Source organism: Lonchura striata, chromosome 2 (assembly GCF_050655825.1).
Source record: "Lonchura striata isolate lonStrDom1 chromosome 2, ASM5065582v1, whole genome shotgun sequence".
Lineage (NCBI taxonomy): Eukaryota > Metazoa > Chordata > Aves > Passeriformes > Estrildidae > Lonchura > Lonchura striata.
This window is the reverse complement of record NC_140704.1, coordinates 54589096-54615247: the sequence shown is the minus strand read 5'-3', so window position 1 is coordinate 54615247 and position 26152 is coordinate 54589096. Positions and strand designations below refer to the sequence as shown.

The window sequence follows — 26152 nt, the reverse complement described above, 5'->3', positions numbered from 1 at the left end:
GGCTTTTTAAATAAGGGTTAGGGTTAGGCTCACAGAACAGTGAAAAGTAAAATTAGTTTGTTGATTTTGCAGTGAATTAATAGCATAATGAATATAATTTCAGGACAGGATGAAATTAATGGAAAAAAATATTCTCAATGCTTTATGCATTAAGGGGACCTTTTCAGTTGAAAACACAGTTTGTTCTCAACTTAGAAAATAGTTTCAGTGGGAAAAGGTGTACCATCCATAATAATTTTGTGCTCCTCACAATACATACCACAGGAACTACTTGTAGAATATTCAATTTACTTTGTCACTGTGTTGTGATTTGAAATTGCAATTAAAAATAAAAAAATTTTGCACATCTCAAAAGATGACCTGCAGAACGCTAGAAAGATAAGGTTTGCAACTGAGAGGGGAAAGAAGTGGTAACAAAGATGGAAGTCTTTTTAAAGTTGATGGCATCTAAAGACTTCCTGATATGTGTGCCCTGTGAGGGCAAAATTGCTGACACTAGCTTTTTATCATGTGAGCTCTGTAGGGTTAACAACTTTCTGTTGCCTCTTTTGTTCTGTCCACAGAGAAAAAGATTGACCCCCAATGAAAAATGCATGCAAGCACACAATATCAAAGCATTTTTTTGATTGTCACTGGAATCAGCCTGAGCTCTTTATATGAAACTTCACCAAAGGATTGATGGCGTTACTCAAGAGGAATAAAAACCACTCTTTTTTGAGCTGCCCTAGCCTTAAGGGTCTTGTGCCCACTCTTTCCCATCCCCAAGTATTTTGAGGGTGGAGAAAAAACAGAAGATAAATATGACACACCCAAAAAAACCTGTTATATGCTATGTACTCTTTTATGCTTTGATCAAAGGAACAAAAACATACATTGCATGCTCTTAATATTTCAAAATATTCCAGTAGTTTTAACAAATCTTTGAAACCTTTTCAAAGATTATGTATAGACATTTCATTTGCTAACATCCTGAAGGTGAAAGGATACCACAGTCTACTTAAATGCAGATCTCCAGATGTCCATGCTGCAGCAGAAGAGAGCTTTACCAGTAGATTTACAGTTGGTTCCATTTTAGCATTCAGTATGTTAACTGCATATTAAACACTAAAAAGAACAGAAATTGCAAAGTACATGCTGCTTGCAAAGTCAGTAAAAAAATATTAGGTAAAGAACATATGGAGGTCTGTCATGTGCTTTAGAGTATCTGTTTGGTCTAGAAAATAAAGTAAATGAAAATAAAAGAAAAATAGATCTGAGAGCAAAATACACTGCAAAAGCATGAATATATTAAAAATCTAGACATGTAAATAGTTAAAAATCTATCAAGGTTTAATAAACATGAAGCCATACTATCTGTCAAAAGGGAAAAGTGAAAGGGGAAATACAAGCCTTCTAATGCCCTTGGCATGTGTCTGCTCTGGCATCAAGATCCTCTTAAAGACACACATATTGTGAGCCATAAAGTCTTGGTTCAGCCAAACTCTTCAGTTTGCATTTAGCTTTAAACTCTTCTGACATGAGCATAGATGGTTTTGGGTTTTTTTAATATTTTGATTTATTATTTCTAATTTGAAGCAAAGCACATCTTATTAAGGCTATGCTTGGGATCCATATAAGAAACCAGACCAGTATGAATTTTTGCTGCTTCAGATTCATCCTGGATCATGGACTGGAGCCCTTCCTGAGAAGGGAGACTTTCCAGAGAAGACTTCTCTGTCAGAGACTACAGGTATATCAATAGCAGCTAGAGTCCTCTATATGACAGTTTTAGGTAACACTCTCTGCTTAGACAGCTGAAGTTACATGCTACCCACTGCCATATTGTAAAATATAATCAGTCAAGTACCATGGCAACTGCATTAAATATTGTAAATGCCTTGTCAACAAAGAAGCCAATGAAGAGATGGCCCAGAGCCCACATGGGTTAAGATGAAAATAATGCAAGTAGTGGTAGCTACACATGAAAGATGGAAAAAAATGTTTCCAAAGTCTTTACTCAGATTTGACTTTGTGAATTACTCTGAAACAATTAATTTTTTTGTTTAAATGCCTACTTTTTGCATTTCCTTTTTTTTTCACCTGATGCTTTTGGAATCAGAGACAGTGCTTGTCCCAGATAAGTTAACATCTTAGTCTATCTCTCAAGGCAGCATGATTCTTAGAAATCAGGTAGGCAGGTCATACGTATAATGATACATGCTATATTTACCTACGTGATGCTTAAATTAATTTTCAACAAGACTCCACATGTCTGTGGGACTCTCCCAGGGCACAGAAGCTGCTGCAGCAAGAACATTACACTTAATGTAGGTAAAGTCACCAGCAGTCAGCCAGGTTTTCACCTGTGTAAGATAATCTGCATAAAGCCACCAGGCTGACATGAGCTTTCAGCATCTGAGAATATATCCCTGTGTTTCCACTTCAGGTTGTACCATGGTACCTTCAAATTACTAATTTTGATATATAACATACACAGGAAATGTTTCCATAGCAGAAATCTAGCATCACAGCAGGTGAGGGCAAGATTTAAAGAAACAATCTTTCTGGGTCCAGAGTTCCCAGGAAGGAAAGTACGTGCTCCTGAGTTGAATACATCAATACAGCTTACACTTATCAATCAGCCATACAGTACATGTAGAAAAAAATCTAGCCTAAAATTACTCCCAGAGTAAATGCTTCCAGGAAATTTCAAATAAAATATAAAATATCTCTAGCTCTCCATATAAAGTATGTCTGTGTGGAAAAGAAGTGTATATAGGAGAGCCTTTTCTCCCTGCCATGGGAAACAATAAAATTTCCACCTGGTATATCATATGTGCAAGGATGTCACTTCTTGTTATTGGACTCTCCAGAAACCTTATGAGACCATACACATTGCAAAGTTGATAGGTGCTGCAAATACGTTGAAGTAATTCCTAAGTTTTCTAAATGTCCTGGAGTGACTTTATGATGCTCATATTGTTGTTTGCTCACAAATTTGGCCCTAAACCAACTTAGTCAGTGTGCAAAGTGGGGTCCCAGTACTTACTGACCCACTCCATATGGTCCCTCTACAGGCTGACTAACAGAGGTCTGAATCCTGGCCTTCTCCACAGAGGCACTGCTACTGACTTGCCTCTCAAAAGAACTGTTCATGAAGCCATTAATAAAAAAGGACCAACTCAGGCCCTGATTAAGCAAAAGCTGTTATTGAGATGAATTAACATGTTAAAAAACAAGCAAACACACAGCCCAACAAAAAACTCAATAGAAAATAAAATAATAATAATAATAATAAAAAAAGACAAACCCACAAAGAGAGATAGCTGAATTAATTTGTCTTGTCTAAAAATTATTCCAGAGAACTGGCATAGCTGAGCCAAAAGCTGGCAAAGGGGCAGCACAGATCCTGAATTTCATGTAGGCATTTTGGGGATCTTTCTCAGTAAGTCAGCCTGAAAACAAGGAATAACAAAGAGGTACTGAGGTACCCAGTAACTTTTTCCCTCCTCCATATTTGTCTCTCCTTACTCTAAATTCATCCAACCAAGGAAAACTGCTGCTGCTCTCCACTGCTGAGGATTTTGCACTGAAAATCATGTGCTCCCTTGCAAGGACAAAGCTCAGAACTACAGTATAGACATGGGTCAATGGCAACAGTTCCCTTTCACTGTTTGGAGTTCATGAGTTTGTACTGAGAGTATTGTTGCTTCCACTTCTGGGTTACCCAGTGAAAGACATAGGAAAACTAGAAGGAAGCCAGCAGAAGACCACTGAAATGCTCAGTAGGCTGGAGCAGAGCACTGGGCATGGGAATGGAGCTGGGCTTCTCAGCCAGAAAAATACAAAAGATAAGGGAAGGAAAACTTGCTTTCTATTTTCAAATACCTACGAGCCATTACAGAGAACGACCCAAGTCCTACTCAGAGACTCACAAGAGAAGGGACTAGAGCAACAGTCATAAGCTGCAACAAAGGAAATTTTGGGCTGATATAAGGGGATAAAACAAATCACCATGAAATGGTGAAATGGTGCAACAGACTCCTCAGAAGGCTGGGCAACCTCCAACCTTGGAGATAGTGAAGATACAACTGGACACTGCCATTAGCAACCTCCCCAAGCTTTGACATTGTCCCTGCTGAATTGGAGGTGGATGAGTCACCACCTACTGATCTCATCCAACATAATTTATTCTACATACTACTCTGTTCTGAAATAAAGGATCACTTGCTTGTCTGAATTAAAATAAGAGGAAGAAGCAGGAATTGGAATGGGGCCTGTACAATGATTGAAGAATGCACTGAGAAATGCTCATCAAGGGGAAAGGAGGAGAAAGTAATTAATCTCATTTTTAAAAAGCACATGTAATATCCTTTTATTTTGTAATATTAAAATTTCCAACATAACTTATTTTCTTCCTCAAATATAAAAAAACAGCTTGGTACACTGTCCTTTATTGAATATTGTAACAATGCTGGGATGTTTTGCGGGTTTTCTATTGCTTTTAATTGAACAAATAAACATAAACTGTTTACATTTATCCTGAAAAAAAAGGCAAAGGAAGAGAAGAAAGGCTGTCTTTTATGCTGGTAACTCTTTGAGTCTAGCCTACATATTGTACACATTCAGCCACAACTCAAGGGAAGTGGAACAGATAAAATAAGGTGTTGATGTGCACTAGAAGAAAAGGGAGCAATCAAACTGCATGGCCATTCTCAATTAATGACTGGTACAAACAGGCAAGGAAAAATTAGTGAGATTAAAACCAGTGACAGACAGCCCCAGACTGATCTATTAAGACTGATCTATTAAATATCTTCTGTATTTGTGCAAAGGTGGTTATTGTAAGGGGAGCAAGAAAAAGGCTTGAACAAGTGAACCCCTGCAAAACATTGGCACGAGTCAGTGTCAAGCATCTCCCCTCAAGTGGATGCAGTAGTTTGCAGCTTTACTCAAATTTGCTGAAGGAGTTATAATTAGCTACAAAATTCAAAGTATCAGCAAATTAAAAGTATTGATTTATGCAGGCCATGGGTAGGTGAAACAGAGAAGGTCAACCAAGAAATTTTATGATCCCAGAATTGCTGCCAGCATTGCCAGGCAAACTCTCCCAAAGCAATGAGAAACCCCAGCTTACAACTGCTTAAGATGCCACAGCGTATTCTTACATTCTCAAAGTAAAAATTCCTCTTGCCTCAGAATATGTGTATACACCCTACTACACCTATAAGTGTGATTTTCACAAGTTGATTTTCAGAAAGCTATGCAATGAGCTACAATTTAAATCCAGACCCATGCAGAGCCAGTACAGAGTGTGTATGTAGTATTACATCTTGTGTTAGCACAATGAACTGGATTATATTTAACCTGAAGAGCCTCACCCTGCTACAAATAAAACTGGCATGAGTAGAATCAGATCTTTAAAAGCAGTATGTTACTACTATAGCAATTTGATATCAAGTTCATCACAATTTGCAATAGGTATAAATCCTAAAATATTATGATGGATGTAGTTGACATTTCTTAATATATGGGTCTCATCTGAATTCTTTAAAAATAAAAAAGTTTTGTATTGAAACAACTTAAAACATTAAAAAAGGCAAATAGAATAAATGGAGCCTTAGTGGATAGCTGGTTGACACTGTTTTTTGCACATTTCTTCCTGCTATATGTAGATGGGAATAATCCACATAATTCCATATATCCACAACATCACTGATAGAGTAAAATACCTCTTAGTATAAGTATGAATCACAAGCACATATATCAATGAAGGATCATGCCCCATATTTATCAAATACAAATAAACTACTGCCTTTTCTTTTGAGGGGTGAGGAAGGAAAAGCTCTATTACTCCTATGTTTGTCAGAGACCAAAAGACCAGTCAGGTTCCCAGATGAGAGTACAGGCATTTTCTCATGTCTCTGGTAAAATTAGCTACTGCAGATGTTATGGACCAAGCAACAATACATACTCACATATCTAGGTTTAGAAAAAAAAAGTTTTGAAATTATTATGCTCTTTAGTATAGCTCAGGTTTATATAACATAAAGAGTAACTGGGTTTGATATTCTACAATAGACATACTCTTCTGAAAAATATGACACACTAATTGTAAATCTTAACAATTTTGTCTTTTTATTTCTAATACAGCTATAAAATATTTTATGTCAAACACATCAGTGTTGATTTTTATACATATTTGAACTACCAGTCCTCTCTTCCTTATTTTTTAGAATGTGTAAAGACACTAAGATACCTTCACTTTAATTTTAAACAGGTAGCCCCACTAAAAATAAAATTCTCATGTGGAGGCACTGGTCCTTGTTAACCATTCTGTCACTTTAGTCCTGTATCAACAGTATCTTGTGGGTATCATACACAGGTTCTTCATTGTGTAATAAATTATAACTGCTTTAAGGCTGAGTTCTTCAATTCTCATAGCATTAAACAGTTATCCAGCCATGTGTTTGGGTTCAACTTATATTAAATATGAATGTGCTTACTCTCCATATTGGTATAAAATTATGTGAAAGACTTTATTTTATCATAGTACTTAAGTAATATGGAAAAGGTCATTGTAGAGGATGTGAGAAGTTTTAGTAAAATAAAACTTTAGATAGGGGTTGTATTTTGCTGTGGGACGACCTACAAAGAAAAGTCAATGTGTGTCCCATCCAGGACAGAAAGAACCTCAAGCAAATGTGGTAAAAGCAGGGAACTTGCCTAATGGCTTTTCACCTTAACCATATATTGCTTGTCTAACAGCTTCCCATTGCAACCAAGATCCCTTGGCAGAGCAGTGTTCCCAATGAGCAGTTAGTTTCCCAATGATTCCAGTGACTCCTCTCATTCACCTCAACGGATGCACAGTCTGACCATGTGTCAGTATCAAGTGTATGACTTTTATGTGTCCCTGATTTGTAATTGCTAGCAATGTTGTTGAGGAAGGAAATATTGTGCATCAAACTAGACTGGCCTTAAAGTCTTTGTGCACAAAGGTATTAGGGTAGGGATAAGAAAATTATGCACTCTCAACAACTTACTTTGCTAATACCATAAGGACCAGACTAACTGTGTTCAGTGTGCAGATCTTGGTGAACACAAGTGTAACCCACTCTCCTACAGTGCACAGAGAAATACACCTGCTCAGGCATGGCACTTTCTATGCTTCATGGGACCTTCCACCAAATGAAAGCTTGGAGAACCCCTGTTTCTCTAGGGGAGACACTGGATGGCGATAGGATCCAGACAACAGAGCATGCTTTCCCTGAGGAACCTAAACATGTACTCTTTGTGTCTCCCCAGAGTCACGATTTCTAGATAACTGAAGGGTATAATGTGGAAACATTCCAAATCACAACTGAATATGTGCCAGCAGCTCAGAAAGGCATGTTTGTGAATAAGGAACTGACTTAACAACAACGTGAAATTAAATGAGAAAGGCAGTGAGAACTGAGCTCTGTTGAAAGTCCTAGAGCTAAAAACCTTGGACAAAACTTTTTCTAACACTTCTATTAGTACAGCAAGTAATTATGGTGTGATTGGAAACATTCTGTTCACTGCTGGTATAGCTAAAGCTGTTTTAGATGTACACATAACCTGTTGGGATGTGATGGTATACATATCTTAGGAAGGAAATGAGTTTGTGACACTTTTAGAAAGCCTTTCTCCAACCCTTTGCTATTTTCACTTTTTTTTTTTTTTCTCACAAGACTTAACAAAAAAAGACAGAGATCCATCACAATCCACCAGAGGTGGTCTTGGTTTTTTTCATTCAACATGTAATGATAACACCTCCTCTGAAGAACTGAAAATACCTTATGCTTCAGAGTGAGAGAGGAGGAATAGCAAGTGCTTGGCATTTGAGACTGACTTCAAACTGCCTTCTTTTTTAGATACATTCAATGCGCAAAAAATTCCAAGATGCATTAATATGCAATAAAATTTGCTTAATTGATGACTGCTTATATGCAAGTAAGGAATCTTTCTGTACAAAAGAGTGTAAAAAATATCCTTCTTTGAGTCAGAAAAAGGAAAAGTCTGAGTCAGGTTGATATGACTACTTCAAATCCCACTAACACTTCTGATAACAGATGCCACTGAGCAATCCAAAACCAGTATTTATCACATACTTCAAGGTAAGCCTTTGGTAGGATGGCCTACTGATGGGCATTAGCAAAACAATATTGGTGTAAGTACTTTGAGACAAACTGGAAATGGGATACTAGAGGGAAAAAAATATTTACTGCTCACAAAAACAGAGCCTTCAGAGAAGTGACTCAGCAATCTCAATACTGCACAGTGCCTCTTTTAAATTATATTTTTTCATGGGGTATACTTTTTCTATTTCTTTTCCAGATAAACACTGCCTACAGAAAACGGCCCTCACTATAGAAACCAGCATGATCTGAGTTGAAATGCTGAGAAAAACACACTGTACTCAAGTTTGCATTCGCCCTGCAGTCTGTAAACACGTGTTCTTGACCCAAAATATTTTTCAGTCCATATTTGAACCATATTTGATGGAGCTTGTTCCTCTCCATCTTCCTTCAGAAAGTGCCAAGTCATTACATTTGGTGGAGTGACTTGTTTAAGAGTTAAGATGCCATTCAAATGGCATGTGTGTGTTTGCCATCTAAGGGTTGCCTGAATTTCTTCCTGATTTGCTTCTCAGCTTGGCTGTCAAATCAATGTAGATTCTCAGCCAGCTTCTGAATTACTGTTTATTTTTTTACCCTACTATGAAACTTTGCATAAGAGATGTTGGCACTATGCTTACAACAACTGTGTTCTTGGATTGATACTACAGGAAAACATGATGCCAGGGTGGTGGTTAAGACTAAAACCACGTTCAGCTCTGTAAAATATCAGTTAAGTTCATTTTCTCTGAAACAGGCTTTTCAGAGCCTGGAAACACAAATATGATATGAGGGATATTTTTTTTTTAGTACAAGAATAGGAAGCAGGAGTAAGCTGAAAAGCCCTGGGATATAAAGAGCACCTTGACTTCACTGAATCTGGAGTGACAGCACTGCTGGGCTTAACCCTAAGGCTACAATTTGGGTGAAATTCCTGTGAACTCAGCTGGAGCTACTGATAAAAACAAAGCTTATGAATGTAGCCCACTGCAGCTCCTTCATGTTGCATATTTGCAGTTCTCAGAGTGCCTGTCTAATTACTGTCTTAATTACTCGGCAGCTTGGCTCTCCATTTCACCTTCCCTGTCTTTTAGTTTTTCTCCAGATACTCAGCACTGCCTGTGTGAGGTGCTGTCACTATTCCCAGCTTTGCCCCCACACAGGGAGGACCTTCCTCAGCCCTGCAGACCCTAAGGGAATAGAGTCCTGTTCCAGCAGCACCATCTGTCCCTCCTCTCACACACAACAGGAGACAAATAAAACAAAATGAACATTCAGAATTCTTTCATAGCCTACAATGTTTGGAGGCTGAGTACTGATTTTTAAACAACCTGAAGTGTGCAAGTGGGTTCACCTGTCAAGTGAACTCACAAGTGATCCAAGAAGTAAAGTAATTTTCTAAATGGCTTTGCTGGTTATGTCTACAATGTGTTTGCTGAGATGTACAAGAGAAAGGGAAAGAGCAAGCAGTAAGGAAAGGATGACAGAAGAAGAGAAAGAGAGAGAGAGATAAGGAAGGAAAAGGGAAGTTTAACAAACACCAAGATACAACTTTCCTGATACTAACTCTGCCTGCACATTTTGGCTGAGAATTAAAGAGAACAATATTTAGAGATGTACTACCAATAAAATCACATTTTGGAAGTTTGCAAGACTGTCACATTATAAGGAGTATATTCATTTCTTTACTAATCAATCCAGAAGCCATTTAAGACTAGAGAAGGAGGTCTGTGCTATTTTTTTCAAATCAAAGACATTTCCTTGCACTGTTAGATTTCCACATTTCTTTAAATCCAAATTCCCTATTTCCAACTTGTATCGCATCTTCGCTGCTTGTTTTTGGCCTTCAGCTAACCATGGACATTAACCTTACTCTGTTGTGCTTGTTTTCCACTCACTGCTTCACACAGTATGAACCCACTCCTTTACCATTTCCGGAATGTGTCCTCCAGTGACCATGCTGTAGTAGCAGCAGTCAGCCAGCAAAGGCCTGTCTTCAGTTACTACTGTGCCCTTTTTTCCTGATGAGTTTCTCTCGTGAGCAAGATAAACCATGGGAACACCTGCCCTAAGGCTGCCCAGATCAATCTGCCTCTAGACTGAGCCATGCTCTTGTGCCTCTCTTCAGGCCTCAGTGTACCTACGAACTTTTGCTTTCCTCTGTGTTCTGCCTTTCACCCACAGCCTCTCCCTCCCCTGTGATAAGAATTTTGTTAGTACAGATTTGAAAAACATGAGTCAATCAATTATTCCCTTCTGATGACCCTCATTAACCACTCCTTATGATTTTTAGAGGACTAAAATTTGTCCTATAGTTAAAATTACTGGCAACATTATTTTGAAAAACATATTTCATATTCTCCAAATCCACTTCAGCAGTGTCTCTTCTGTACTTAAAATGTTCATTCAAACTGCAGAGGGTGGCTTTATTAGTGTGAAAAGATAACACCCACAAAAACTAACATGGATTTAGGTTACAATAGCAAGCTGAACAACAGGAAGCCTAGTTTAAATATAAGCAACAGCATCCACACACAGATCTGTGCAGGTTTAAAAGGAATATAACATTTTAATTTATTCCTCTGCACGTCCTACATGCAAATAAGTCCTTAAATCTTTTCCTGGATCTAAAAACTAATACATGCATTTTATGTGAAAAATCAGGGTCATTTTTCAGAATTCAAAGACTGATCATTCTCTACAGGAAATAGACTGCCTACATTTAATCAAGCTGCTTCTCTGTATTCAGTGTTTCATCTCCTTCTACTTCATGCTAAATATGTATTAACCCCTGTACATGTGGGTCCTTTAACTGGGCTTTGGTGAGCCATGAAGCATGAATCATCAGTATAAATAACTGTTCTCATGGCATTACAGACCACCACCTACCTCTGCTACATACTGCTAGCCTCCTATACTTCTGTAAAGACACAACTAAATGCTTACTACTAATCACAATCTAGAAAGAAAATTCAGATTATCTGTGTTCTTTAGGACCTTTTATTTTCTCAAACCTCTACTTCATTAAAAATAAAACATCAGCCTCACTCCTAGCATGATCTTCAATTTATCCTGGGAAAAGCAGGATAGTCAGTGTCTTTCAAGCATGTGCAGGCTCATGTGTACATGTTCTCCTCTTTCACATCACAGATAAAGAGGACAGACTGCAGTTCATAGTCTGTAGCATTGGCTTCTGCATCAGTACAAACCACAGATTTAGCAATATTGTGGGTACAAAGAAGTGGGGTTAGAAAGTGAAAAAGCTGGGACTTCAAGGGAGCATCAAAGGAATTAATCTGCTACAGAAACAGGGAGAACAAAGCAGAGGCTCTTATCTGGGGGTAAGTAAAAGCTTTTTGTCAGAAAAGAAGTGATAAGAAAAAGAAGGCACAAAAATAAATAGTAGTAGCAGGGCACTGGGAGTTTGAGTCCAGGGCCTTGAAGTGTGGTACAGTCTCTGACTTTTTTGTGACCTTGCCCACTGGAAGGCCTCTAAGCATTCCCACTGCCCTATCAACATTCTGAGAAATTGTACAGAATTTGACCAACTAAGTGCTTGTCCACACCATTATTCATTTGTAATTGGTTTTGTCCCCAATTCTGCAGAATCTCACACGTGCTAATGTCCTACAGATAATAATTATTGAGACAACAGAAATAAAGGCAGAGCCACCAGGAAGAGGAATAGGGTATTTCCTGCTTAGCTTTCTCACAGTACAAGCAGAAATGTGTTCCATATGTCTTTATGGCAGCCTAGGTTTTACCATGCCCTCTTAAACAGATTAATAAACTCCAGTTAGCAGAAACTCAAGATGACCAAACAAGACACAATTGCTTTCCTGAGTTGGTCGTTGGTTTATCATTCTGGCAACTACTGACTAACTAGCTACTCATTAAGTCTGGAAAAAAATGATGTTGTATTTGAGAACAGCACTGATGCTGATGCCACAGAACATTTTGGGAAGAGTGACCCAGCGCTTGAAACACTCTGGATTGGAGGCTCCTAAGCAGCTGAGTTTGCAGCAGAGCTCAATGAACTAAACCAAACAACTGCTCCCTAGAGAAAATACCCTCTGTACTGAAGCAGCACAGCCACCTTCTTCTACTCCCTTCTCCCCACACACTCGAATCCCTGAGGTGAGTGAGAGTACTAGCATAGCAGGCAGTAACTGCTGCCTCATCAGGGTTTGGGTGGGGGTGAATTCCCCTATGTATATTTTAGGCAAGTGAAAAATCCCCCTGCCATCTTCAGGCGAGTTCAAGGAGCTACAATCCTATTCATATAGGCAATTGTAAAAAATGTGTTGAAGGGAATTTTTCACCCTTTATTTTTGTTTTCTCCCAAGGTCAGTATACTGTCCATCATCCCACACTGGCTTGACAAGCTATTTAGAGAGGCTCCCCACAGCCCTGACAGGTGTGTTGCTGGAAAGGTGAGCACAGGCATGTCCCCCCTCCATGTTCACCCCCACCTTATGCCTAGCCTGTTTTTCTCTGCCATTTATCTCCACTGAAGTATCCTGCTGTGACAGATGGTGGGCAGTTTTCTTCACTGCTCCTCCTAGCCAATTCGTAAAACTTGGACCACTGAGGTGAAAAGCAACTTGTATTCTCCTTTCCTGCCCTCATCTACTGCTTTCACACCCTTTGCAGAATACTTGAACCTGAAGATAGAAAAATATCATCTGCATAGTTCAGACCATACTATCCACATGAGAAATTACTGACTTGTCATTAGTTTTGTTTATAAACTCAGAAATTAAGAATTAGCTCTTCAGAGGTGGAGTTGCCTCATCATTGTGTGTGCTTGTGCCAGCAGGGCCCCAAATGTCAAGGCCTATTATAATACTGTAATGACTTCATTTATAATATTATATTATAATAAATTTTATAATATCTCTGTGGCCAACATTTTAAATCATTAGACAGTAATTTACTGTTATGGACCCGAGGCTGCTAGAACCATGTCATCACACTGCAAGCAGGTCAGCACAGCTATAATAGATGTAACGCCTTTCACAATTATATTCTTCCACATACTTGTCTCCTGCCTTAGAGCAGACATTATTAGTTACAGAACTTGTACAGAACCACAAAATTCCCTTCCAGATGGAAGTTTACTGCTTCCTTCATAGAACCTCCTCCTTTACAACCCTTGTAATGCCTCCAAGTTCTCATAAACTGAAGTACATACTGGTTTAAGTATTAGATGAAACCACATATATTACTGACTTAGAAGTTAAACATCAAAAACACATTAGCTTGATTTTCAGAAGCTACACAGAAATACCCAGGAACAAACTTTACTGAAACCGAGTTTTGGAAATGTTGTGACAGCACCATCTGGGTTTATTATGAGAGGGTGTCAAACCCTGGAGAGACCTCTTGGAGAGGTGGTCAATGAACCCATGTCTACAAGTGTTGAAAGGCACTTGGCCAGTGCTTTTAAAGCCATGCTTTAATTTTTGGTCAGCCCTGAAGTGGTCAAGTAGTGGGACTGAATGGTTATTGTAGATCTGTTTAAATTGAACTATTTTATTCTACTCAAATCTATCTTCTCCTACCTGCTCCTTTCCCTACTAGTACACACTGGGGAAATCTCTGAAGACAATTCTTCCCAGCCCTGCACTAGCAGAAGGCACTGAACACCCATAGCCATCTCCCAGCTAGGCCCTGGCTCTGTCACCTTGTGGGAAGGAGGTGTGTATCTTCTGAGAGGGGTCAGGGCTTTGGATCATCTCAAGATAAAGGGGGCATCTGCACAAATTTGCAAAAGGCAAGTGTCATGTGTTTTTTTGAAATTCATCAGTGTTTTCAACTGAGACAGGTTTTCACAGGATGGCAAACCACCACATCACTGACAGCAGCGAGGCTCAGAGATCAAGCCTTCAGTCTGGTGCAGGACGTGCTTCTCATCTAAATGGCTGCAAACATCTCAAGAGCTGAGCAATATACCTGCTGATCATCTGGTGGAGTGTTTTTCCTCACTTGATACTCATTTTTAGAATTGTCTGCACTGTTTCCCTTGCAAAAACATGCTAAAACACAAGAGCCTGAGGACAGCAGCATTTCGTCACAGGGAAAGTCCATCTTTCCCAATATTCTGTCTTCAAAGTGTCCAACACCAGTGTCTGCAGAAGAGCACAGGAGCACTGAAGTTCAGTCCTGACGGGGTCCTGGTGGTGCTCACAGGCTTCAGTGGCTGGGACTGGCCTCCCCTGCGAACTCCAGCCCCACCACCTCCTGCCAAGGGCCCGGGGGACATGGCTCAGCCCAGCCTGGGACCTCTGTCCCTGCCTGAGCCCTGCTGTGGGTGTGCCCATCTCTGCCCCTGTCTCCTGGGTGGGCCTGGGACTGGCACTGCAGAGCTGCTCTGGGGTGGAGCCCTCAGACCTGGGTCAGACCTTGCCATGCAGAGCTCTGGGTTTAACAGGGCCTGACTGCTCTGTCCTGCACTCACCGTGAGTCAAATGCTGGTGAGATGGTTATTTGTCTCACAAATCAGGGGGTTTTGAGGTCCAAAAAACACATTTGAGGACACATAACAGACAGGTTATAACTGCATATTACAGCAAGATACTATTTAATTTTTTATTTTTCTCCATCTGTTTCAGAACTGATAATCAGAAGCACTAACACAACATGCATGTGTAGCCAGGAGCAGGTGATGCATGTCTTACTTGAAAATACATCCTTTGTAATCTGGAAAAGGCAAATGACAGAGCTACAGAAAGGAGCAGCAGGCATATAGGTCAGAAGAAAAGATGTGTGGTACCATGAGGTATTTTCCAAAGTATGACACATATCAATGATGGGCACAATCTTGCCTTCCAAAACTTGCTTCATTGCTGTCCTTCCCAGCCAGGGATGCACGAAAAGTGCTCTTGTGCCTACCCTGTGCTTGTGCCACAGGCAGGAAAACTGAAAAGTGTCAGGTCTGGATAGGGAAGCAAGCCTGGAACCCTTCCAAGCACATGCTGTTTTGAACAAGCAAGAATCCCATGGGAAATGGAGCCAAGGGAAGAGCAGAGCTCAGCCCCCCTCCAGGTTTGCAATGGGCAAGAGAGCCAGAGAGAGCCAGGGCACAAATGGTGCCTTGGAGGTGTGAGAGCAGCAGGCAAGAACGGAGTCGCAGGGGCCCAGAGGAGCCCTGACAGGGGCTGTGCCCAGTGCTACAGGAGGACAATGAGCAACCCCCAGGCCACCCTTGGGGCCCACCCTGGGAGTCTGGAAAGCTTCTTGCCCACAGCTGCAGGTATGACAGACCATCTTCATGAGGCATGAGCAGCAGGCAGCAACCCAGCCAAAAGGGACTGAAGGAGCCCTGAACAGTGGTCCTGCTCAGTGCTGCAGAAGAGTGCAACCCCATCTCTTCCTCCTTCTCCCGATGAACCAGTGCCAATCTGATCCAAGGGAAAAATTCCCTCCTGATGCCATTGCTGATAGTCAGCTATTTCCTAAGCATGTGAGCAAAGCCTCACTCCTCATCCCACAATCTGGTCATGCCCTCCAGGATATGCCTAAGCCCTATTCTCCCTCAACCTGAAGCCATCTCAGGACTTCCAAGAGTGGCTAAATGTCCTCAGCCTGATCAATCTGTGGGTCAAGAATCCTGGCAAGGCACTAGTGGATGTTACAAAGCCCTAGGACTCCTGACAACCTCTCTGCATCCCAGTTCTTACAGTCTGTGGAGCCCCAGGCTCCACAAGGGACTGAGGACAGAGCTGTGCAGTGCTCCTCAAGAAGGTGTTCACTTGAACTTACAAGTGCTATCCACCTGAAGAGGCCAGACAGCTTCAGGCAGCTACAGGTCTTGGTGGTTCTTCTCCTCTGCAGGGCTTGCATCTGTTCCTCAAAGGCTGCCCCTGGCAGCTGGCCTTGCCTCTAGTTTTCTGCCCCTAGCCTCCTCCAAGTCATTCCACTGTCTCCTCAAGGGCTCCCTTTTGGATGTTTGTGGGCTGGCTCCAGGCCAGCTTTGACAGTGTGACATGGGAGGATGCTCCCTTTTATTCTGCCCTTCCAAGGCACTGCTGCGCTGCAGGGTGATGACACTGTGAGACATGATGATGTCCCCTATGCACAGCCTTGCCTGTCACAGACCAGCCATCACCCCTCCATCCAGCATTCTTTGGACAATGGCCACCCATAAGAGCTGTCTCCTCTCTGTGATGGAACTAATATCCATGTTGTTACCTTCGGTTGTCCAATTCTCAGAGGACAATGACTGCAGGAACACCAGCTTTCCATTTATGGACACTGAAATTGAAAGGGACCAATTGTTATCAGCTGAATATTAGTAAATCCATTGGGCTGATGAGATTGACCCCAGAGTACTGTATGCAACTGTAGCAGACATTACAACACGACCACTCTCAACCATCTACAAAAGGTCTTGGGAGGCCCCACCAACTAAAAATTAGGCCAAGTTACACCAGTTTCCAAGAAGGGCAAGACAGAAGACCAAGGAAATTACAGACATCTTAATCTAACCTCAATACCTGAAAAAAAATATGGAGAAAATCACACTGGATTTTATTAAAAGGCATTCGAAAAATCAGAGTCATCAGACACAGACAACATGGGTTCACAAAGGCAAAGTCCTGTTTAATTTAATAACCTTCTACAATAAGGTCACCTGCCTGGATGAAGACACTGGATTTAAACTCCCAGTTTTAATGGGGTTTAGAAAGGCTTTTGCTACTGTCCCTCAAAGCCTCCATCCAGACAAGTTTTCCAACAGTGGGATGGGCAGGTATGCAGTGTACTGGGCAGAGAATTTGTTGAAGAGCAGGGCTCAAATTATTGCAGCAAACAAGACATCTGGCTGGTGACCAGTTACCAGTGGTGCTCCTCAGGGCTCAGGTCTAGAGGCAGCTCTGTTCAGTCTCTTTATCAGTGATCTGGAGGCTGCGGTTCAATGCACAGATAGTCAGGTGATGATACCAAACTGGGAAGTGCTACTGACTCTCCCATGGGACAAGAGAGATCTGGACAGACTGCAGTATTGGGCGATCACCAGCAGCATGAAACTGAACAAAACCAACCAAATGCTGGATTCTGCACCTGGATGGAGTAATCTCAGACACAAGTCTGAGCTGGGAGAGGAGTGGTTGGAGAGTAACCCTGCAGAAAAGGGTTTGGGAGTGCTGGTTGGATGATGTGAAAGAGTGGTTAATTATTATTTCCATATAACTCTCAGATTAACACTTCTAATGCAAGACCGAGATCTGCCCAATACAAGATTTTGCAGTTACTTAGCTTTTGTTATATAAATAGTGACTATAGACACACACTACATACACTGTACAAGTAAAATTTCTCCTAGACTGTGGCAGCACATTTCTCTCTCAGGATTTTTCATAGAGGTGCACAGAGAGACAGAAAGAGAAAACAATTTCTATTTCTGCTCCTTGTTTTTCTCACATGGAATGTGTTTGGAGGAATTGTTTACCTGGAGTGATTGCTTGATTGGATTCTGGTGAAGGATTGTTTGAGCCTGATGGCAAATCAGATCCACCTGTGTCTGGACTCTCACGAGAGGGTCACAAGTTGTGTTAGAGATATAGTTCAAACAAGCAGGTTTGTAGTTTTTAGTATCTTCCTTTATATAGTATATTAATGTATTTTAGCATAGTTATAATAAAAAAATCATTCAGCCTTCTGAATTAAGTCAGACATCTTCATCTCTTCCCATCAGGTTTGCCTGCATTTACAACACTTAGTCATCAATGAACTGAAGATAATGGTGGCATTATTAGAAAAATAGCTTACATAAATGAATCTGAGATCTAGTCCAATTCTCAGTTCTGCACAGGACCATCCCCAAGAGTCACACCATATGCCCAAGAGCATTGTCCAAACACTTCTTGAACTCTGTTAGGCTTGGTGCTGTGTCTGCTTCCCTGCAGAGCCTGCTCCAGTGCCCAACCACCACCGTCTGGGGAAGAACCTTTTTCTAATATCCAATCTACACCTCCCCTTACAAACTCCAGACCATTCCATCAGGTCGTGTCACTGGTCACCATAAGAAAAAATATCAGTGTCTGCCCTTCTCCCTCTCATGAAAAGGTTGTAGGCTACTATCAGATCTCTCCTCAGTCTCTTCTTCTCCGTGCTGAACAGATCAAGTGACCTTAGCCACTCCTCATACTTGAGGCTTCCCCTCAAGGCCCTTCATGACCTTTGTTAACTCTCTTTTAGGGTGCACTCTAATAGTTTAATATCTTTCTTATATTGTGGCACCCAAAACTGCACACAGGACTCAAGGTGAGGCTGCAGCAGAGCAGAGGGGACAATCCCCTCCTTTGCCTGTCTGTGATGCTGAGCCTGATGTACCCAGGACACAAGTGACTCTCCTGGCTGCCAGAGCACTGCTGACTCACATTCAACTTCCTGTCCCAGGTCCCTTTCCTCTGGGCTGCTTTCCAGCTTCTTGTCCCCAGTCTGTCCATACATCCAGGGTTGTCTCATCCCAGGTTCAGAATCTGGCACTTTCTCTTGCTGAACTTCATATGATGGGTGACTGCCCAACTCTCTGATTTGTCAAGTCCTCTCTTCAGGGCCTCTCTGCCTTCAAGGGAGTCAGCAACTCCTCCCAGTTTTCTATCATCTGCAAACTTGCTTAGTATCCCTTACAGTCCTGCATCCAAGTAATTTGTGAAGATGTCGAATATCACTGGGGTGAGGATGAAGCCATGAGGAACACCTCACTAGTGACAGCTCACCAGTCTGTCATCCCACTGACTGTAACCCTTTGATAGTAACCTGTGGGACACCTGCTCACTCACTGCACAATGTGTTTATCCAGCTGTGAGCTGGACAATTTTATCCAGCAGGATCCTGTGAGAGACAATATCAAAAGCTTCACTGAAATCCAAAATGAAGGTCTATGTTTTAGAGCCACTCCATGTTTTTAATACATATGTTCCATCAATAAATAATAGAAAGCAATGCAAAAATGCTTTATAAAAACATTAATCTGTAAGAACACATTCGGTAAACTGAGGGTGCACAAATCCAATATCAGCATCAAGATAAAAACAACTCAATGTATTTAAAATCTCTTTAAGCCAGTGTGATATTACACACATCTCACAATGCCATCCTATTCACACCATCAAGAATCAGACAAATCATACATTTTAACTCCTAGACAAAATTTACTTGTTTTTATCAAGTACCCAAAACAAACAAAACTCAATCATTCCCATCTGGGGCCTGTTTTGTACTTTTTTGTTGTTGTTTTCATTTTGAGTAAAGTTTCAGCAAAAATAACGAATGATTTTATGTTGCATAGACATACACAAACTCAAAGCTAAGAAGAAATGTAGACATGAAAGAGTACACATGCATAGCTCATGCAATAACAACACATGGGCCAGGAAGGAGGAGGCAAGTATACAGAAGTACACGGTACTACGATGTCCTCTGTGTCAGACCACTGGTACTATGACTGGGTAAGGCCACTAACATACTGTAAGTAACCCTGTAAATAAGCAACTTTTACACCACTGACATAAGAAATTACCACCACAGATACTATAAGGAAGCTAAAATTGACAGATGCCTGACTGATACGCGAAAATCAATCCAGACAAATTTCCCCCTTGTTAGCATGGTTGATCACCAAAGTGGAGGTAGAGCAGACCATCTGTCAGAGCCCAATAGTATCTTTGATTTGCACCCAAGAGACTCAAGGCACCTGTCCTGGGGCTGGTGCATGAACAGTATTTGAGGAGTACAGGGAATCTCAGGTATGCACATTCAGGTGTTTTCTCTAGTATGCCCACACATTTCTGTAAGCAGGAGCCCCACATTGGAACAGACAGAGCTTGAAGCAGTACACGTGATTCTGACTTGCACCAGTGCTTTTCCAGATGGTTAATTGTAACCATACTGACAAAGACACAAGGAAACAAACAGTATTTTTAGGCTTCGACTCCAACTATGAACTCAAGTCAACTCACACCATAAAGTCATCAGATATCTTCGAACTATTAAAGAGGATTTACATGTTTTACTTGAAAACAGCTGCAGTCCACACCTGCAAGAATGGAAATGCATCATGACTTTGGTGCTGAAAAGTCTAGTACTTTATAACCTGGTGAGCTAGTCAGGAGTATTTGAAAGGGAAAGTTAATCACTAGTCTGTGACAGCCTCAACTATTATATTCTTAAATAATAACACAATTGTGAATAAGATATATTAATTGTTGCAATTTTTTCTGCCGCTGGAGCTCCACAGAATTCAATGTGTGGCCAAAAAGAAAGCGCAGTTTTACAGGCAGTGAAGTATAAGAAATATGCTCACAAAATAATATTTCTCATTTGCAAAAGCCCTATTCCCTAAGCTGCATAACAATTCAGGATATATGCTAGAGGGGTATAAAGGTTTTATTAACCCTCAAAAGAGATGAGGGTACTGATACAACACGTACTGCCAACTCTGTCTGCCAAATTCATGCTGGCAACAGCTATATTGTAAACTGTACTAACAGCAGACACAAGCTGCTACGTATAGTCACACACAAATGCTTTTCTGTTGGGCCTAATATCTGTATCTGAGATCCTGTTTTGAGGCACCCAACAGCTACACAGGAGCTATCTGTGTGGAACACTTATACCTATCAGCTTTCATTAATGAAGATGAACAAAACAGACAGCGGCCCATAAGGCCCTCATCTTTGGTCAGAACTCCTGCAAATTCTCCCCCACTTCACCCGTTGTTCATTTCCAGGCTACGATAACGCTAGAATCGGTTCTGACTTTCTGAAGCAGCGCAAGCTGTGAGCTGCAGAACATCTGGACCAGCCTCCTGACACCCCAAGAAGCTCCCCAAAACCGCAGCAGCCGCCGAAGGAGGCGCGGGCTGCGCCAGCCCCCGGCCCCCGCGGGCTGCTGTCATCCCCCGCAGCGGTGTCTGTCTGCCGCGGCTGCAGCAAGGCGGATCGCCGCAGCCGGGGATGAGCCGGCGCGGATATTAAAGGAAAGGCAATCCTCTTAGCAGGGCTGGCGGCGGGGGTGAGGCGAGGCGAGGCGAACCGAGCCCGCGTTCCCCGCTGGGCCGGGGCAGCAAGGCGCCCAGGCCGGGTGCGGAGCGGCGCCATCCCCGCGGGCACCCGCGCACCCCAAGGGCGAGGGAGCGGCGGCGGGGCCTGCGGCAGGTGCCGCCGGCATCCCGGAGCTCGCATCCCGGAGCTCGCATCCCGGAGCTCGCATCCCGGAGCTCGCATCCCGGAGCTCGCATCCCGGAGCTCCCGGCGGCGCGGGGAACCGGGGCAGTTACGTAACAGCGCCGCCGCCCCGGGCCCCGGCGCGGCGAGGGAAGCGGCAGCGGCGGCGAGCGGAGCCGCATCCTCTGGCGGACCCTGCGCGCCGCCGCCGCCGCGCTCCTCTTCCCCCTCCGCCCCTTCCCAGCAGCTCCCCCGCACCGCAGCGCACCTTCTCCTGGGCGCGGTTGAGGCGTTTCTGGACGTTTTTGGCGAAGATGCCGGTCTTCATGTCGGCCATGGCTGGTGGCGGGGATTGGGAGGGTGGGGAGAGAAGGCGGCCGAGGCAGAGCCCGGCAGCTACGAGCGGCAGCGGCGATGTAGGAATGGAGGGATGGAGAGGAGGAGGAGGAAGAGGAGGAGGAGGGCTTTAAAGACACAGCAGGGAGAGGCGTGGCCACCGCCACCGCCTCAGGTGAGCCGTGGCCCGCCGCCTTCGTCCGTCCCCGGCCCCCGGGGAGGCGGCTGTCGGGACCCCGGGTAGCGGTGTCGTCTGGAGATGAGGCAATTCCTCTAGATAATAAAACACATCAGGAGAGATAATGGGGATGATGATTTCTACAAGCACAGCTGATGGCTGCGTCCACTTCTGGCACAAGCCTCCTTGTACAGCTGGAGAACCTTAGGCAGCTACTTACTACCCGAGAGGTTTCACCAAGTCGGAGTCACTCCCAGGTCCAAGCTCCTTTAACACTTTTCACTGCTTTGGTGGCTCAGCATCACATGCAGTAGATGGGTGCCACGGTTGAGGGACCTGCATCCCCCAGCTTGGCCTGGACTGGGCTTCCTGGCGCAGCCATCAGCTCTTCTGGGGTTACCACAGCCATCAGCTCTTCTGGGCTTACCGCAGCCATCAGCTCTTCTGGCCTTACCGCAGCCATCAGCTCTTCTGGGGTTACCACAGCCATCAGCTCTTCTGGGGTTACCATGCCCATGCTGCTGAATGTGCTACACTTGACTTACCATTCTCCTGCTCTTGACATCCTCTTCCCATCCATTTCTCACTCCTGTCTCAGTGTAGCAACCAACAGCAGTAAACTGGTTCCAGGCTGGTTTTGTGTTTTTGATCTTATTTGTGAAATTACAACTTCTAATCAAAACCAAAGGGCAGTCATAACAAAAATCTCTGTCCTCCCCTAACACTCAAGTCCCCCAAAATCTTCTAGGGATCATGCAGCACCAGTCACTCAAGGTTGGCAAAGTCATCCTTCCTAGATACCAAGCCCCAAATTCACTCCTGGCATTTATTTTTGTTGTTTGGCCAAGTGTGGAGTTCCCTGATATGGAGAGTAGAACTCCAGCAGCAAACATAGCAAAGCAAGACAAAGCAAAACACTGGAACTCAACCCTCTTAACCTGAGCCTGTATCCTTCCAGGATACAGGAAGGGAACTGTCCTAGTATCATAATACTTTTCACTGATTTTTCAAAACACAGATCAGAAGGTCTTTTACCTTCCAAAAGGAAATGTCTCATACATTTAATAAGTCCAGCTGTGTTTCCTGAGACTATGTATTTCTGACATCTGCTCAGTCCCACATGTGCCTGACACATCTTCCTGTACTTCAATTGAGAAGTTGATTTAACATGCCAACTGCAGCAGTAGTGATGTATAGTAAGAGTAGGTACTTACTTAATTCTCACTTAAATATTATTTAAAAAGAAAAAAGTAATCACACAAAAAACCCCAAACCCAAAACTAATGCAGAAAACCAAAGAAAACATATCACAGTAACCAAAGAAATGATTAGTCTTAAAGATTACAGTAGTGTCTTACCATGCTGCTAAACTGGTGAAAGATCAAAACAAAATCTCAGTGTGCATAGAGCTCCCAAATTCTTTGGAGTATTTTTTCACATCTCCAGAGTATATCTTTCTGGCCAGTTTGGCTTCTGATTCCACCACTTTAAGAGTGATTTTTAAAAAATCATGAAAAGAGGTGTTCTTAACTGATTACTCATGCACTTTCTTCACCAAAGGATAACAAAGGTAGAAAGTACTAGCAGAATAGAGTGGATTTGATTGACTTTGGGCTAGGAGAGGGAGGGAGGAAACTCTCTTGTGCCTTTTAGATCCTTGTTGTCTGATACAGTAGTAGAACCCTCATCACCAAGCCCAAAAATGCTTTTTCATGCCAGTGGGTGAGGAAAATGAAGATGTGTTCTTAGTCAGGCAGTCTCTTTCTCCTCAGTCAGCTGATCTGCACTGGCTGTGCCCCATTTAATGGCCTTTGACAGCAGCCAATGCTTTTTCATCAACTGGTTTATCAATGTGTGTGTTGCTCTCCATCAACTAGATTTTAGAAAGTAATTATCAGCAAATGATCAGATTATTCGCTCCATACAGTCTGTCTGTTGCATATAACATTTTTTGTAATCAATACTTCAGAGAAAATTTCTCCATTAAGATGTGCTTCAAAAAAATTTTTTCTCTGTATATTGCTCATGCTTTAATCTGAAATAGAAGATATTTAAAATTAATAATCCTTTAATACAATTTACCCCATTTTCTCCCTATTTTCTTGTTATTGTTTATTTGGTGTTATTTTAAAATGAGATTTCACTTTAGTTTCCCTCCTGAATAGCATTCATAGAAAAATGCTCCTAAGGGAGTTGTGATTTTTCAACATAGAAACTTTAAAGGGGAAGGGAGACAGTAAATATTAGTACAACTGCTATGTCACCACTTTTTTCCAGCTGTTGATCCCTGTTCAACAAAAATACTAGTGAGAAAGAGAAGAAATCTGGATAATTTCTGGCTCATCAACAGCATGGTTTATCATCACGCTACAGACTATTTTGTCACTGTAGACCTCACATTAGAGGTAGAAATAAGATGGGACACTTGTTTCTTCAAGCAACAAGCCTAACCCTTCCTCACAGCACAGCCAGCAGACTCTTGCCAGCAGACTCTGACAGTCTTCACAACAAACCCTCCTCTCAGCTGGCTAACCCACTCTTTTATAACACCCATCCACACTGGGCATAGCTGTGGACCCATTAAGGGCAAGGCTGTTCCTCCTCTTTGGTAATTAGTACAGCTGCAACTCATCAGGGGCAAAGTTGCTTGCAATCCATTCTCCTGCAACATTTCTGCTATTCTGATCACTCTTCATTTGTGTAAAGCAGTAAAATTTAAAGATACTGGTCCATAGGAGTCAATTTTACAATATTGATGATAGAAAAAATTGGCAGGTATCTTGCAGCCATCTCCATTGTGATATTAATTAAAATACAGATATCTACTGCTACAGAGTAACAAGAGACTTGCACCTTTACAAATAACAGCATATGGACAATCACAATTCACACTGCAGACATAGCACATAAAAGATATCCCCATTATAAGCACTTTAATATTCAGTGAAGTGGAAAATTGGAGCAGGAAATGAAACTGTAGGGCAGCCTGAGAGTTGAAATTGCACTGAAGTTTGGATTTGGGGAGGCAGAATGGATGGATAAAAATACAAGGCGAGATGGGACTAATAGAATAGCAAACATGGGAAAACAATATGAAAAAATGAAAGGTTTCAGGTGTACAGGATTTGAATTTTAAATCTTCTTTTATATGTGACAACTTGGTACGATACTTACAGTTTAGGTCAGCATGTAATGGGCAGCAAAAGACTGTCTAAATTATCTGCGCAGTTTCTCTAAGTCTTACTGACTTGTGGATGTGAGTCAGAGAGGGGAGAGCTGTCTGTCTCACTCAAAAGGAAAGTAAGGAACAGTGGAAAACATGCATCAAAAGAAAAATGTTTTTATCAAATAAATGGAGTTCTAAATCCTGTAAAAATCTAAGAAAATTTTCATAAACATCCTAAATTAAAACCCATACACGTTCTATATTTTAATATTTAGACCTTTATTTTTAATTAAAATTCTTCTTATTGAAGACAAATACAGATTTATTTTTTTTTTCCGCATTTTCCTTCATTACCATACCTTCAGATCAACACCTCTCATCCATTAAAATGCTAATGCATGTTGAACTGGTACTTACATTCTGGCACAGAAGACCAGTTCCATCACGGGGAAGCATTTTATCTAAAAGGTGCCCTTTGATTTCAGCTTCATTATTTGAATCTGAAATTTTCATTATTTGAATCTGTATCTGGCTTCACAGAGCTACATACAGGTAGGTGGTGTTCAGCAATGGCCTCACTTTGTTACGCTGGAAAGTCTGTCCTGCTGACTTCAATCAGCAAATTTCTGGGTTGACACCCCAGGCTCTGAAGCTACATAAAATGAGCTTTTCATGGGAAAGTATGACTAAGGAAGGGCTGCAGAGCTCGCACACAGAAAAAGCACCAGTGATATTTCCATAAGAAATTAATTCCTGAATAACACCCACAGGACTTGGAGGTCCATGCTGGATTTTTGGGGGAGGAGGTTATGTTCCTTCCCTCCTCCAAGTCCTCTTCCCTGAAATCACAGGAATTAGATAAAACTTCAAATAGGAAAAAAACTTTTTGAGAGAGAATTCCTGGAACTACTACTGCCTTTGGGAGAATCTTTTCAGGTTTGACGCAGTGCAAGTAGACATGACAAGAAATCCAAAATCCTTTTGTATTGGCAGGTGTGGTTAGGAGGAGTGAAGAACTAAATATCATTTAGTTAATACCAGTCTATTTTACTTTTTACATAGTTGGTGGGACATGTCAATAAAATACAAACTTAAGGAAAAGACTAGTGTGATAAGAAGGACAAGGTTTCTTGAGATCCAAGAATGAGTTTCAGCATGGACAGAGTTGTAGGGTTCCACG

At 41.9% G+C, this 26152-nt stretch overlaps 1 protein-coding gene across 1 annotated transcript in view; it reads right to left on the bottom strand.

Annotated features, from left to right (window-relative positions):
* The window catches only part of LOC110479360 (amphiphysin), a 120139-nt gene extending 98394 nt beyond the window's left edge, over positions 1–21745 (bottom strand). The window contains exon 1 of the mRNA XM_021546627.4: positions 21561–21745. Coding sequence (XP_021402302.2) covers positions 21561–21629 — 69 coding nt within the window. The 5' untranslated portion in view covers positions 21630–21745. The remainder of the gene's footprint in view (positions 1–21560) is intronic.
* Positions 21746–26152: the final 4407 nt, after the last annotated feature.